Source organism: Eutrigla gurnardus, assembly GCF_963514095.1.
Source record: "Eutrigla gurnardus genome assembly, chromosome: 4".
Classification (NCBI taxonomy): Eukaryota; Metazoa; Chordata; class Actinopteri; order Perciformes; family Triglidae; genus Eutrigla; species Eutrigla gurnardus.
In genome coordinates, this window is record NC_139918.1 from 27,360,602 (window position 1) to 27,375,594 (window position 14,993).

General features: G+C 44.6%; 1 protein-coding gene across 2 annotated transcripts in view; it reads right to left on the reverse strand.

The window, feature by feature from the left end:
• Positions 1 to 3,025: 3,025 nt before the first annotated feature.
• The window catches only part of LOC311012073 (adenylate cyclase type 1-like), a 34,936-nt gene continuing 22,968 nt past the window's right edge, over positions 3,026 to 14,993 (reverse strand). The window contains exons 8-20 of one of the 2 annotated variants that reach the window (XM_084007393.1): positions 14,100 to 14,255; positions 9,324 to 9,521; positions 9,128 to 9,225; positions 8,899 to 8,983; positions 8,321 to 8,410; positions 7,638 to 7,900; positions 6,822 to 6,948; positions 5,880 to 6,041; positions 5,655 to 5,801; positions 5,470 to 5,568; positions 5,255 to 5,369; positions 5,039 to 5,163; positions 3,026 to 4,633 (exon numbers count right to left, since the gene is read on the reverse strand). In XM_084007393.1, the coding sequence (XP_083863519.1) occupies positions 4,229 to 4,633; positions 5,039 to 5,163; positions 5,255 to 5,369; positions 5,470 to 5,568; positions 5,655 to 5,801; positions 5,880 to 6,041; positions 6,822 to 6,948; positions 7,638 to 7,900; positions 8,321 to 8,410; positions 8,899 to 8,983; positions 9,128 to 9,225; positions 9,324 to 9,521; positions 14,100 to 14,255 (2,070 nt within the window). In that variant the 3' untranslated portion in view covers positions 3,026 to 4,228. The remainder of the gene's footprint in view (positions 4,634 to 5,038; positions 5,164 to 5,254; positions 5,370 to 5,469; positions 5,569 to 5,654; positions 5,802 to 5,879; positions 6,042 to 6,821; positions 6,949 to 7,637; positions 7,901 to 8,320; positions 8,411 to 8,898; positions 8,984 to 9,127; positions 9,226 to 9,323; positions 9,522 to 14,099; positions 14,256 to 14,993) is intronic. The other variant, XM_084007394.1, reaches the window with a different exon arrangement.

A 14,993-nucleotide genomic window follows, 5' to 3' on the forward strand; every position in this document is an offset into this window, starting at 1 on the left:
TCTCTTGGCTGAGGATACGAATCGATCGTCTCGGCCTCAGTACCCTCAGCGGAACATCGTCGTCATCTTCCTCGCTCTCGTCTTCTGTCATCACCGCTTTTGTTTCTTCTTTCTCCGTCTCCTCCAGTATGGGCGTCAGATATGACCTGTGTTCCCCCATTCATGTTATATAATACAGATTTAAATACAGAGCAGAATTAACAGAAAGGTAAACATGTAAGGATTTTTATCTTCATATATAAAGATACAAAGTACCGATACTTGTGTTCAAAATTACTTTGGTAAAAGTAGAAGTACTGATTCAGCTTCTTTACTAAGTAAAAGTGGAAAAGTACAGACTCAGATGTACTCCGAGTAGAAATTATGAAATAAAAAGTATCTCTATGAAGGAAATTTTTACTGGCTGTTCTTTTGCAATAATAATAATAATAATAATTCCCCTCAAAAGGCATTAAATCTAAAGTAACGAGCCTGTTTTGAACATTGAGGAGTAGAAAGTACAGATTTTTGTTTTAAAATGTAGTAAGTAGAGTAACAAAGTGTTTCTACCCACGTCAAAAAAAGTAGCCTAAAACTTACATGTTGCTGCTGAATGTTGGAGCTGGATGACTGAACTCTTCTGAAGATGCAGATTCACGTCGTCCTTCCTTGATTATTGAAATCAGGTGCGGCTGCTTGATTACAGGCAGATAACACGCGGGAGTGGATGTCCTTTCTGACGCAAAAGATTAACATAAATGAAGGCCCTGTTTCATTTAGGGGGGCTCAGATCCACCCGAAGACAATGTGTTCTGTAGCTCTGGAGAAAAAAAAACAGTATGCATTCGGAAAACTTTCAATAATGCTTAATTAAATTAAATGAACTGGTGCGACCTAGTGTCTTTAAGTCAGCTGACTGTATATAAGAAGTGGACACAGTCGTTGTGACGTCACCCGTTGGTTTGTGGACGACGCTTTTGAAGAATCAAATTTGGAATTTTTGCAACAGGTCATTGGAAGTTACCATATTTGGGAGGAGCGATGCGTGGGTCTGATGAACACGAGCGTCAGAAGTCATCTTCTTTGTAGTGGTAGCGACGGTAGCTACGCCCTAATCCGGTGGCACCAGCAGCGACGCTTATCCTCAATGATTAATATCAAATAAAAGGAATAAAATATGTTCTCTGGCTCCATTTTAATCAGATAACGGGACCTTCCTCTGGGCGAGGCGGCGGGAAGGTGACGCATGCAGGAAGGAAGGACCAGACCGTCGCATACAGCGTATGTATGTAAGTGTTGAAATATATCAGAAATTGTCTTTATGGACACAGCTGTTAGACTTTTTTGTCTGCTTTTTGTTATTTGCTTTATTTAACCTGTATAGAAATGTGCAATGGAGTCAAAGTTGTCATTGTCTGGAAGATGATGAAAGAAGCACTGCAATAGAGTTAAAAAAAACCCAATAACGTATCATGTTTAGGTGGGAAACTGACTACAAGCATACCATGAGTGTTCCAGAGAAAACATCTTTCATCTTTCCGTCAGTGGGTGAATAATGAGTGAATATTTACTGAGGGGGCGACCTGGTAGATTGTTTACGCCACGTAGGCCGAGTCCTTGGCAGCGACCCTGGCTTTGAATCCTACCAGTGGCCCCATTTTCTACGTGTCTCCCCCCCCCCCCCCCCCCCTCCCCCCCCTCTCCCTCCTGATCTCCAGCTGCTCTATTAAAGGCAAAAAATAAAACAATATTGAATTGGGTTCAAATTCAATTGTTCAATTGTTTCAAGGCAATTCCTCTGGAACTGCTCATAATGAACTAAACTCAAAACACTGGAAATAAAAATATGACCCCCTTATTTTGTTGCCCCAATGACGACAGGTGGGGGGGGGTTTGTGAGCATTGTGAGTCATTCACCTCAGATTCCACCCGTTGCTTAATGTCAACATGACGGGGATAACACCAGCCGCCCCTTTCTGTAATGTAAGTTACAGATAGGGGCACGGTTTTTATATGACAAAATTATTAATAACTGAACAGAATGTGTTGTATTTCATTCCAAAGTGGGGAAATAAACAACACTACTGTACTGAAAAAAAAAAAAAAACGGTTGAGCGAGGGAGGCTTTTGTTGACTTTACTGTTACACTGAGTGAACCCACGACAAATTACGCTGGGAAAACAATCCTGGCCCGTTCAGCATTCGGGACACGGTGACTTTCATCTGGCCGTGGGTTTGTTGGACGGCCACCGTTCGGCATCATAAACCCTCTCATTGTCGGCCAATTTTTTGCTGCAACAACTGAAAGCTGTTATTTTAAGAGCCATAAACTTAAGGTGTGAGGAATAAAAATGTATAGAGTGGAATGAACTAAAACTACCTATTAAAATATTTGTTACCTGAAGATCGTTTGCTGAGGTTTTTGGTGGACAAAATGTAAATAGATTGAATCCTCATGCAGGGTTGGTACGGGTGCTGGAAATCCTTGAAAACACTTGAATTTTAGTGTGGTGTTTTCAAGGTTTGAAAAGTGCTTGAATGTAGAATAAAGTGCTTGAAATGTGTGTTCTATGTGATGACATATATGATAGAACAGAGAAAAGAAGATCTCCATATTTGAGGGACTGAAAACAGCATTTTCTGACATTTCTTTATGAAAAATGACTTTTGATGATGAACAGATGATGAAAATAGTTGGTGATTATATTTCTGTGGATCTGTTAGTGGAATTAGTTTTCCTTTCATTTGTGGTCCTTCTGTAAAAAGCTGTCTCCAAACATCATGTTGGTTGTTTAGAGGACAATAACATCTCATTTAATGTGATGAACAAGTGACATAATAAGTAGACTGAATACTGACCATTGGATTGATACAAATATGGAGTTTACCACAGCTGGAAGGTGCTGGAAAAGCATGGAAATACACCTTGAAATGCTTGAAAAGTGCTTAAAAAAATTAATTTTGACCCTCAACCATAACACCTATTTTTTATTTTGGTGGCCCACATTTATTAACATTCACAGACGTACTCTTTTGATGTTTTATACACCAATATTGTCTTTATTACAAAATATTCAATAACCCAACTTTACAATTGTACAAGATACAACATAGTTTACAGCTTTTGGCTATTTACAAAAAAAGTATGATCTGCATATCAAAGTGAATATATCTTTTTTTTTTTTTAAAAAGGCAGGTTGCAATCACTGTAAGCTTATTGAGTAAGGCAAAAAACTCGAAACGTGACGTATTTACACTTTTGCAGATCAAGTGAAAGTTTCCACGCTGATAAAGAGGCTACAAATATATTTGCGGTGACATTTCTGAGACTGTATTGAGAGACGTGCTAAAGCTTAGATATATCTTTGAGTTAAAAAATCAAGCTGAACTATAGTGGGGAAACCGCTGGAGTGTGGAAATGTGATGCGTGAAAGACGACAGTACCGAAAATTTTGAGTGTTCTCCGACCTACTGCAACCTTTTTCTCTTTCTTTATGTTGAGGCAACATAAACTTAAAGTGGAACTAAAAAAAATCAACGGAAAGCTCAATACTTTGGTTTTCTTTCAACAGGAGTACCGCCACTATGGCTGTGTCAATTATTTAAAAAAGTCATGTGCTATTAACTGTAAATGTGTCTTAAAAGGGGAAAAAAAACACGATTTCATCCAGTGAGCTCTGAGTATAAAAAAAAGTATTTGTGCTGTTTCATTACAATTCAGAATTAACCACACATGCACACGCACGCTCACAAGTAACACACATGCATGCTTACACACCAAAAAAGAAACACCGTTTTACATCGTCAATAATGCAATGTATCCTTGGCATAATCAGAAAAGACGAGTGCAAAAGCAAATAGCGTGATCAGTCCCCTTTTTCTGGATGTCGATGCACGTAATCCCGCGTACGTGGAATATGCACGACATAGAAAAACAACAGATTAAACCTGGATCTGAGCGGGAACCCGGAGACACCGCAGATCTAAACATCTGGTATAGAGATGTGAAAAAAGGAGGATTCTGTGTAGTCTTCCGAGAGTGGCGAGCGGTTTAAAAATCCCTTTAAAAAGTGAGTATGATTGTCCGTATCACCGTGTCATTCCTCCGGAAGTTTCTATCCTGAATGAGCATGTTTGTGGGTTTGTAGCTCAGGATTGATAGGAAACACCTGGACAGCCCTGTCTTCTTCTTGGCCTCCAACCAGGCTTTTCTTTCCCTTTCTCTTATTTTGAAGGTTTGTCCTCCTTCCTACACCGCTACATCCGACACAGCCGGGACGGCCTGGATCTCAATCCCCGAGATCTGAACCTGGTCCTCCTCGTCGTCCTCGCCCACCGCCGGCACGCAGGGCGACGGCAGGCACGCCGCTGGGCTGTTGCTGCTGCTGTTGGCGGCGTTCACCTGGATGTTGATGATGCTGGCGGCGGAGGAGACGCTGGCCAGATTGGTCGGGACGCTCGTCTTGCCGCAGGAGTGGATCCGGCGTGCCAGGCTGGCGGAGCGCATGACCGAAGAAGTGGTCACGGTGCCCACGCACTGAACTTTGCCCTCCAGGAAGTAGGTCAGCATCTCACCTTTGCCCTTGACGCTGACTTTGCCGCGGCACACCAGGTCGTAGTTGGTGTTCAGCAGGCGGTAGACGTCTTCAGTCACCTGTATTGTTAATGCGAGGAAACGTAAATAAACTACTGTTGGAAGACACTAATTCAATCTAATAGCAAAATAAAAGTTATTTATTATTATCCTCATTTTTAGCTAAATAGTTGGATTTAAAAATATATATATATATAGCAGTACGTTTTCACATACAAGGAGTTTCCCTTGGTGTTCAGTGCGCACAATAATTACAAAAAGTAAAATAATAAAGTATTGCATTCAAGAACATAAATCAACTTTTTAAAAAATAACCATAAATGGAAAAAAAAGGTGTATACATACATATATACACCGTTTTATGATACCGTTTGTATCCAGTTTTCCCGCTGAGCATTGCACATAAACCAAACTTCCCTTTATAATTAAGTGACTTGGATAATAAATGCTGTAATAAGTGCATACCTGTATCTTTCCCGGTACTCCGGTGCTGTCCATCCGGCTGGCCACGTTGACCGTGTTCCCCCAGATGTCATACTGAGGTCGCCGTGCCCCGATCACCCCTGCAACCACCGGACCCACATTGATTCCTGCACAAACACCACAACGAGGTCAACAAAATGCTGGCATTACTCATGCACCGTTGTGATTTGTGTTTTAATGCCAAGGCCGCCGACGTACCCACTCTCAACACAAACTCGTTGTACGACTGGTAGTTGATTTCATCCAAAACGTCAAACATCTCGATGGCGTAGTCGGCGATTGTGCTCAGATGGTCGTAGACAGATTTTTTGGCCTAAAGAGGAGAACGCAAACGATTCCCTCATACTGTCGTCATTATAATGCATAATTTTACCGTAAACCTGCACAAAAAGGAGCACAAAATGAGGCGTCACCTTGGTACCGATGGTGGGGACGAGGCCCACAGCTGCCATGTACGTGCTGCCGATGGTTTTGATTTTCTCGATGTCTTTGTAGCACTCCTTATCCATGAGCTGCAGGATAAACACAAAAACAATGCAACACAGTTCAAATCTGCCCGAGCGTTTATGTTGAAATAAACGTCAAATCTGCATCCCACCTCATCGAAGTCAGCGATGATCTCATTGAGAAGTCTGAGGCACTCCACTCCCATGTTGTTGCCGTCCAGCTCGATGTAGAAGTCGTTGAAGTTCGGGATCGAGGCAAACAGGACGCCCACTTGTGCGTAGGACTGATAGTACAGATCCTGATGTGGAAAAGCAAGTCTGTAATACTCCTTTTGGCGCCTCGTGATTCATGTTCATACTTCCGTCTGTTCATCTACCTGTTTGTCTGTCTGCCTGTCTGCCTGTCTATTAGCGAGGCTCACCATGTTCCTGGGGTTCGACAACAGGAAGTGTTGAGCCACGTGCGCCGGCAGGAGGTTGAAGAGGATCCTCCTGTTGTCCAGCTTGACTTTCTCCATGCCGTCTCTGTCCTCCTCCGCCTGACAGCGAGCGGAGCACAAAGCAAAACAAACAACAGATCCATGAGGACTCTGGATCGTCCCACATTTTCACCACACGGGGTCAGTAAAAACCCTCCCAACACACCGCATGGCTTCGGGGTTGGATGGGAACATCACATGGCTGCTGGTTAAATGACTACATGGCTTCAAATTCAACATTTGGAATCCTACATTGTTCTTTTTTTGTTTTTTTCACGCCTGGCGACAAACGAAAACAAGCTTCTTACCGTCGTCTTTGCCAAAGAACAGACAGCTTTCAGCCTACACTCCAAAACATAATTATACCAATATTTTCCATCTCATTTTATTATATAAGTTCATTGTTCATTTAACACAGTGCTTTTCTATCATGATGAGTCAGTGTGAATACATTAAATAACTTGATTAAATTGATTCAAACTTACATAAACCTGTATACAAGCAGAGTTTTTAGAGTTCATGTTGGTAAAGTTACTCTAGTAAAGTATACTTGATTTGTTAATACTAAACATTTATGCTATGTTTACTTTGTTGAATGGAAGAAAACTATTTGGATTTTATATATTTCAGTTACTTAAAATATTTCATGTTTCTGAAAGCCAAGAATCATGTTCTTTAAAAAAATAAATAAATACAAAGCCCCCATACATTTCTTGATAATTTACATATATCAATGTTGAAATAGCAGCATTTCTGCACACACACACACTTGCATTAAAATGTATATTATGGTAATCAAGATTTAATCCTCCCGACGTCCACACTGGACACTTTCCTGACCTGCACAGCCCAGAGGAAGTCCAAGCGTAGTTTGAGGTCAAGTTGCCTGGAGTGGAGGGCCAGAGCGCTGACAAAGAGCAACAGAGACAGGATGGGCTCGTAGCCCCGGATGTGGAAGGACCCCCCACTGTGGAAGAGACCAACACACACATACACACACAAGTCAGCACTGGACCACACAGAAAACTACACATGAGGCTTGAATGGACCCCCCACAGTGTGGAGCAATCACGAATCCCAAGTTTTATTAAATAAAAAAAACTAATATTACATTAGAAAAGAGCTTGAATGTGCTTTAAATTTTGAAGCGTCAGATATTATATTACTTACTGAAACTGCAACAAAATGAGCTCTTCGGGAGTTTATCTTAACAAATTCAACATAATCACTTTTTTCAGGGGGCACGTTTTTTTTATAATCCGTAGCTCCGATAAAAATTGTCCGGGGCCGTCGGGGTTGAAACGGCTAACGCGCTCCCATCATCCAGCCCACATTGTCCTTTCAGGCTTCTGATTTGGAACTAATGAGCACATGTGCCGCTTCAAAGAGTGGAAAATGAAAGAGTGTGTGGGCTGCAGACAAGAAAAGACGCCTCCACACGAACACACATCTCAACACATGTACTGTAAATGTTCTTCCAATCTCCTTCTTATCTGTCCCCCGTCTCCGGATCAAACACAAAAGCTGTGGCTCGATATTCACAGCCAATCGTCGCCTCGTGTAACTTCAGGAAATGACATGTTTTTTTTTGTTGTTTTTTTTCCAAGCAGTGTGTGTGCCGTTCGGGGTCGTGTCATGCTGTGAACCTTCTCTCACCCTGTGGTCTTGCGGAAGCCGCTGAGCTCCAGCACGGTGACGTACAGCACCCCCAGAAGGAGCATCAGCACCAGCTTTGGCAGCCAGGAGACCCGCAGGAAAAGTGCCAGGGTGAGCGTGCCCACCACACAGGACAAGAAGGCGTAGCGGGCACCGTCGCAAGGCTGCTCCGCCATGGTGTGGTTGGCGCCGCTGTCCAAATCGATGATGACGATGGAGCTGTTGGTGTTGGCGCTGTCCCACAGCCAGGGCATGCAGCCCACCTGGCGGGTAAACGGATACACATTTATGCACTCACACTCTAATAGTTACTGTAATAGCTTTTTATCTCCACCAGGAGGATCTTGTGATTGGCCGTGTGTGCGTGAGTGAGTGTGCACCGTTGTGTCTGTCCACGGCTTATCTCGCCTTCTGCTGTGGCTAACTGTATAATAGTTTTGGTGCCCGCTTAAAGCTGCATGCTCAACGACCTCTTGTGGTTGCGGTGACTCAACTTTTATTGACAGTTTTGTGCTGCCATTGACTTCCCGCTGACTCCTCTCTCACTGCTGTTAAACAGCCGATAGGGGCCGCCAGTGATAACACAGCTTTTTTTTCTGTTTTTGTTACCTCATTTTTTTTCTCTCTCTAATTTACCTAAAGCCCGAGACATGGCAAACCTTTCTCGTGCCTTTCCTACTTACCACACAAGCCTGGGCCACGGCGTAGATTAAGAGCACTATGAGAATACAGAGAGTAGTGCGAATCTGAATGGTCAGGCACCCTGGAAAACACTGAGAGACAAAAAACAACAAGTTAGATGAATACTGAATGCATATATTTATATTGCACATATATGATACTACGTATGTTAACATATGGCGAGACTACATCCGGGACAAAGTGTTAGTAGCTGTAAGAATAGGATAAGAAGAAAAGGCTTGAAATCAAACAGATAGATGCTGATTGGGGTGAGTAAGATGCGTTAAAAAAAGAGGGAGAAGATGAAAGTGTAAAATATTAAAACAACTTTCAAACTGACGTGGCTTTCAGGATGACCATCAACCTCCATAAAAGCATAAATTATTATCCCAGCTCTCCGTTTATACACAGCAGAGGGGCTTAGGAAGTTATCTGGAAGCCAATGAATACTGAGTCGTTAAAAGGATTTGTGGAACACATTTACATATTTCTCTTTAGTCAGCAAAAAAAAAGAAAAAAGAAGGAGTTAAAGTCCTAGAGTGAATATGGAAATGTAGAATAAGAAAGCAGCTGTATTTACCTGTACTCTAGTGATGTGCAGGTACATGATACAAGCTACTAGGAAACAGATGCAGAAGACGAGAAGGACAAGTACCACTGTGCCCCTGAGTGGAGAGAAGAAGAAAAAAGGAGAAAAGAAGATGGCGGGGGTTAGTTGAAAAGATGAGTGGCTCAAAAGATACTTGGTGGGAGAGGGAAGGCAATAGAGAGGAGAAAAGATGGACGACAGCAGGATCTGCTGTACATACTGTGGTATGATGAGAAGATACACAAGGCCAAACAAGGCAGCTAGGATCAGAGAGAGGACCACTGCGCTGGTGAAGTACTCATCAGGGACCTGGTGGTACTATGTAATACCAGAGACCAGATAGAGAGCAGGTATCACATTCATGCAGGTTTTTTGTTGTTTAAGTCAGGTAGATGTGTCTATAGAGCCCCCCTCACCCTCTGCTCGCGCTCAGAGCACTTATACATGAGTGTGAGGAAGTTGAGGTCCGCCGTGTCCGACTCGGTCTGGCGGGCCTCGATCAGGCGGCCAATGTAGCGGTTGACCCGGGTCCTGGGGCTGCTCTGGACCACGTTGGCCTGGTTTGCGTTGGTGCGGTTCCTCAGCTTCTGCGGGGCCGTTCGCATGGCCCTCCGCTGGTGGAGATAAAGAGGAACGTCTTGAAAATAGATATAAACAAAAAACAACAAGAGCAGCAGCGTGATAAACAGGCTGCCATGCAAAGCGCCCCGTGTTCTCTGCACTACTGGAGTATTATCATATTAGGGACGAGGATGAATAAGAGGCAACAGTAAACACGGCCAGCTGATTATACTTTCAAATTAGGACGTCGCCTTCACACTTAACTTCATTACCGAATGCACCCTGCTGTGTCTAAGTGTCTCCGGCAGCCAAAGTGAGCAGCTTTGCTAAACATTGAGCATTGGAGCAAAGCCAGAGAGTTAACATGGCATTGTGTGTGTGTGTGTGTGTGTGTGTGTGTGTGTGTGTGTGTGTGTGTGTGTGTGTGTGTGTGTGTGTGTGTGTGTGTGTGTGTGTGTGTGTGTGTGTGTATGTATGTGTGTGTGTGTGTGTGTGTGTGTGTGCATGTAAATGAGCATGTTGGATGAGTTGTGTAGCTCAGTGGCTCAGTAATGGAGCAAAGGGTGAGCAAGGATCTCCAGTGTTCGTGAGTCCGTGACATGACATGAATGTTTACAGCTCGCTCACTTCCTTCTTTACCTCCTTTTCCTGTCTGTCCTTCTCTCCATGCTTCAGTTTATACTTCCTTCCTTCCCTGCTTCCATCCTCCTTTCCTTCCCTGCTTCCATACATTCTTCCTTCCTTCCTTCCTTCCTTCCTTCCTTCCCAGCTTAAATATATTCTTCCTTACTTCCTCTTTTTCTTTCCTGCTTCCCTACATCTTTCCTTCCTTCTTTCCTTCCCTGCTTCCATACAATCTTCCTTCCTTCCTTCCTTCCTTCCTTCCTTCCTTCCTTCCTTCCTTCCTTCCTTCCTTCCTTCCTTCCCAGCTTAAATATATTCTTCCTTACTTTCTTCTTTCCTTCCCTGCTTCCCTACATCTTTCCTTCCTTCTTTCCTTCCCTGCTTCCATACATTCTTCCTTCCTTCCTTCCCAGCTTAAATATATTCTTCCTTACTTCCTTCTTTCCTTCCCTGCTTCCATACATCATCATCCTTCCTTCCTTCCTTCCTTCCTTCCTTCCTTCCTTCCTTCCTTCCTTCCTTCCTTCCTTCCCAGCTTAAATATATTCTTCCTTACTTCCCTCTTTCCTTCCCTGCTTCCATACATCCTTCCTTCTTTCCTTCCCTGCTTACATACATTCTTCCTTCTTTCCTTCCCTGCTTCCATACATCCTTCCTTCTTTCCTTCCCTGCTTACATACATTCTTCCTTCGTTCCTCCCCTGCTTCCTTACATTCTTCCTCATATCCTATCCTTTCCTGCTTCCATATATTCTTCCTTACTTCCTTCATTCCTATCTACCTACTTTGGTCTTTCCTTTCTCACGTCTTTGTTCTTCTTTTCTTCCTAGATAACATCTATTCCTCTTTATTCCTGCCCCTTTTCTCCACCTTCAATATATTCTTCCTTCATTCCTTCCTTCCCTGGTTCAATACGTTCTTCCTCACTCCCTCTTTGCTTGTGCCTTCCTTTCTCTCTTCCCTGCTTTTCTCTATTCTCCCTCCTCCCCTCCTGTTCTTCTATTCATCCACACTTGCTCACTTCCCTGCTTAATCTCTTTCTTCCTCCCTGTTTCTATCCATCCAGTCCTCCCTTTATCTCCCCGTCTCCATCCCTCCGTTCCTCTGCGCCTCCCTCGTGCTCCTCGTTTTGTTATTCACGAGGCGGCAGCACAGTGACCTGCAGACTTCTCCTCGTCTTCCATACTGTGCTGCTCAGCGTAGCGCAGGACTCACCATGCAGCCCAAAAAAAACAGATTCATTCATCTCTTGTCCCTCATATTGCTCCCCTCCGTGCCTCGAATGCATATGTCGCTTCACACCATTCGTGTGTGTGTGTGTGTGTGTGTGTGTGTGTGTGTGTGTGTGTGTGTGTGTGTGTGTGTGTGTGTGTGTGTGTGTGTGTGTGTGTGTGTGTGTGTGTGTGTGTGTGGTCTGAATGCTAAATCATCTTTCAGCATGTACGGTGCATGTGTGACTTCGTCTTTCACTTTGTACTAATCCGCTTTTCTGTCTGCGGCGTGACGACGTCCTCGTTACCTGTAATGCTGATCTAAGAGGAAGTGTGAGGCGACGCAGTACTGCATGCAGCCACCGGGGGCAACGTTTTTAAAAACGGGAATACGCTTACTCATCGAAAATACACACAAATCCGCACCCCTGCTCTTTGTAAATCCTGGATTCCCCTGACATATGAGCACACACACACACACACACACACACACACACACACACACACACACACACACACACACACACACACACACACACACATCTTAGGTCTGGATTCAAACAGCTGTTCTGAGAACTGACCGGCTGCCAGGCCGCAGGATTTCTTTCAAGGCACACAAGGTCAAGTAAGCTCGTTGACATTTGGCCACTTTGCCGGCGTCGCTGTCGGCGTGTCGGTCTGGAGTGACACGCTGAGGTCTTGATGTGGTCATCACTTAACCATCACTCCCTCGCTCATTTGAAGTACAAATACTTCCTGTACTGTACTGTAGAATGTCCATTTTACTTTAATATTTACTCCCTTTTCTTTTACTAATCTACATTTAACAACTTTCTTCTCCTCACGTTCACAACAGGCTTGATACTTTAGTTTTAATGCATTTGAGGGGAATTATTGATTTCTAATTTTTTTAATTATTATTTCAGTTAGCCTTGCAAAAAATCCGCCAGAAGAAATGTCCTTCATAGAGATACTTTTTACTTTATGATTTCTACTCCGAGTGATAGTGAGAGTGTTCTTTTAGTACACATCCTGTTAAAGCCGTATATTTAATTACTAGAAGATGCACATTCATGAAGCCTTTTTTAATGACCTGGAATCTTTTATTTCTTCACCTAGTTCAGCTAATACAGTGTAAGTGTAGTGGTAGATTTTTTTCTGTAAAATGTAAAAAAGCTACTGCAACCACCCCCAATTTCTTGAAACATAAGCGAGAGTCGCTTTATTTCATCAGTAAACGAATCAATGAATTGGCCTCGGCTCTTAACTGTGAGTCTGTAGAAGAAAAGGAACCGGCTGTGCTGCAAATATGACACACTGAGTGTTTGCGATGTCCAACGAGGTGACGAAGAGCATTTGTGTGATGGCGTTGGGCCGCGTTAATCTACTGTGTGTCCCAGAGTTCACATTAGCATGAAGGAATCCACGAAACACGCGATGATGCCCCTCTAATGTTCGCTCGAATGGAATAAAGTCCAGCAGAGCTTAAAGTCCCAGTCGGCAAGTCCAGCGGATGGAGGGCACTTGAATGTTTCCAACTCTCACGCTCCTCTGCCACGACCACCGAGCTCCTCCTCCCCCACGACCACGAGCTCCTCCCCCACGACCACAAGCTCCTCCCCCACGACCACCGAGCTCCTCCCCCACGACCACCGAGCTCCTCCTCCCCCACGACCACCTAGCTCCTCTCCCACAACCACCGAGCTCCTCCCCCACGACCACCGAGCTCCTTCCCCACGACCACCGAGCTCCTCCTCCCCCACGACCACCGAGCTCCTCCCCCACGACCACCGAGCTCCTCCTCCCCCACGACCACCGAGCTCCTCCCCCACGACCACCGAGCTCCTCCCCCACGACCACCGAGCTCCTCCTCCCCCACGACCACCGAGCTCCTTCCCCACGACCACCGAGCTCCTCCTCCCCCACGACCACCGAGCTCCTCCCCCACGACCACCGAGCTCCTCCTCCCCCACGACCACCGAGCTCCTCCCCCACGACCACCGAACTCCTTCCCCACGACCACCGAGCTCCTTCCCCACGACCACGAGCTCCTCCCCCACGACCACCGAGCTCCTCCCCCACGACCACCGAGCTCCTCCCCCACGACCACCGAGCTCCTCCCCCTCGACTTGGTGCCCTTTGAACTCCCTTAGATCACGCCACCTTTGAAACGCGGGTCCGATGTTGACTCTGGTTTTATCACGGGCACCGTCGCCATCTTTCTTTTTTCCCTTCTTTTCCACCGGTGTTTTCTTTTCCTTGGTTGTTTTGGACCTCCTCGTTTCGTTTTTTTTAACCGAGGAATTGGAAGCTTGTTGCTACTTCCCTCCGCCTCCCCCCTGTAATAGTGGTACGACCCGAGGGGGGAGGGGCTCTGTGTGTGCACGAACACAGCACTGCGTGCTGATTGGACAGGATGATCCGGGCGCTGTTGATTTTTGCAAAACAAACAACAGGCTCTACGTGCACATAGAGGTGCGCTTTTTTTTCTAAAACCGGATGATTTGTGTTGTTCTATCGGAGCGTAGTGTCGGCTTCAGTCAATATGATCAAAAACATGTTGCCGACTGGGACTTTAAGCTCATACACATTTACATCCTTTCGTGTATTGAAATGTCGTGGTACAAGAAATCAACTTGAAATATTTACTATAAAGGAGAATCGTATTAAATGCTGTATATATACTGTCATGCTTAAACAACACCATGAAGAGTGACACCAAATATTCAGCTTTTTTGTCCTAAATCACAACACGAACACACAGAAAAACGTCAACACAGACACTGAGAGTTTATACCTTATCACCGTCCTCGCAGTTCATGACATTGGAGAAGGGAATCTCAGCCTTGAACATCTTCCTGCAGTGCATAAGCTGCACTAGCAAGTAGCACACGGTTTTGAACTTCATCTTTTTGGCGGGCTTTATATCCGAAAGAATCAATCCTGGGAATATCTGTCGTCGGATAAGAAATGGGGAACAAGGGTTTTAGTCATGATGACCCCACACAGCAACATGTATTCATGTGAAAGGGGGGACTGGAAGTCATGCACAGGCATGCAACGTGCTCATGCACACACAAACGCACGCAATCATTATCACCGGGCTCAGATGGTCATAATAAACGAGGTCGACCTCCCACCCTGCCCCGCCCTCATCTCTCTTTCCTGAAGCTATTTTGTTGTTTGAAAGAGCGATAAATGCATGAAGCAAACGTTTAAAGAGTGAAAATGTCATTTGTCGTGATGAACATGTGAAATAAAAAGCAGCTCGGTCAGGGGAAACGTCTCTCCCTGAGCCATGTCTCTGATGAAGTCCGACCGTCGGAGGGTCGGCGAAGTCTCCCGCGTATTGAAGGATAAAATGCACGTAAACTGGGATGTGACAGGTTCATATCGGGACCCTTGTAACCTGCAGAACGCTGCATAACCTAAAACCTGCTGCAAGAGAAGAAGGAGAGGAGTAATACAGAACCAAGACTGAAATTCCCTCTCCAGCTGCTTGTGGCACATCTGTTGGAGACGTGCATGTTCACGTGTCTGCACTAACACACATGTATATCTATCTATATATTTATAGATAGATATATATGTACATTTGTAGTGGGAGCTCCATCATGTGATACTGGATGCTTTAGTCGGGGCCGTTTCTATCCGAGGGTTTTTGGTGAAGGGTATTTGCATAGAGGTAAAG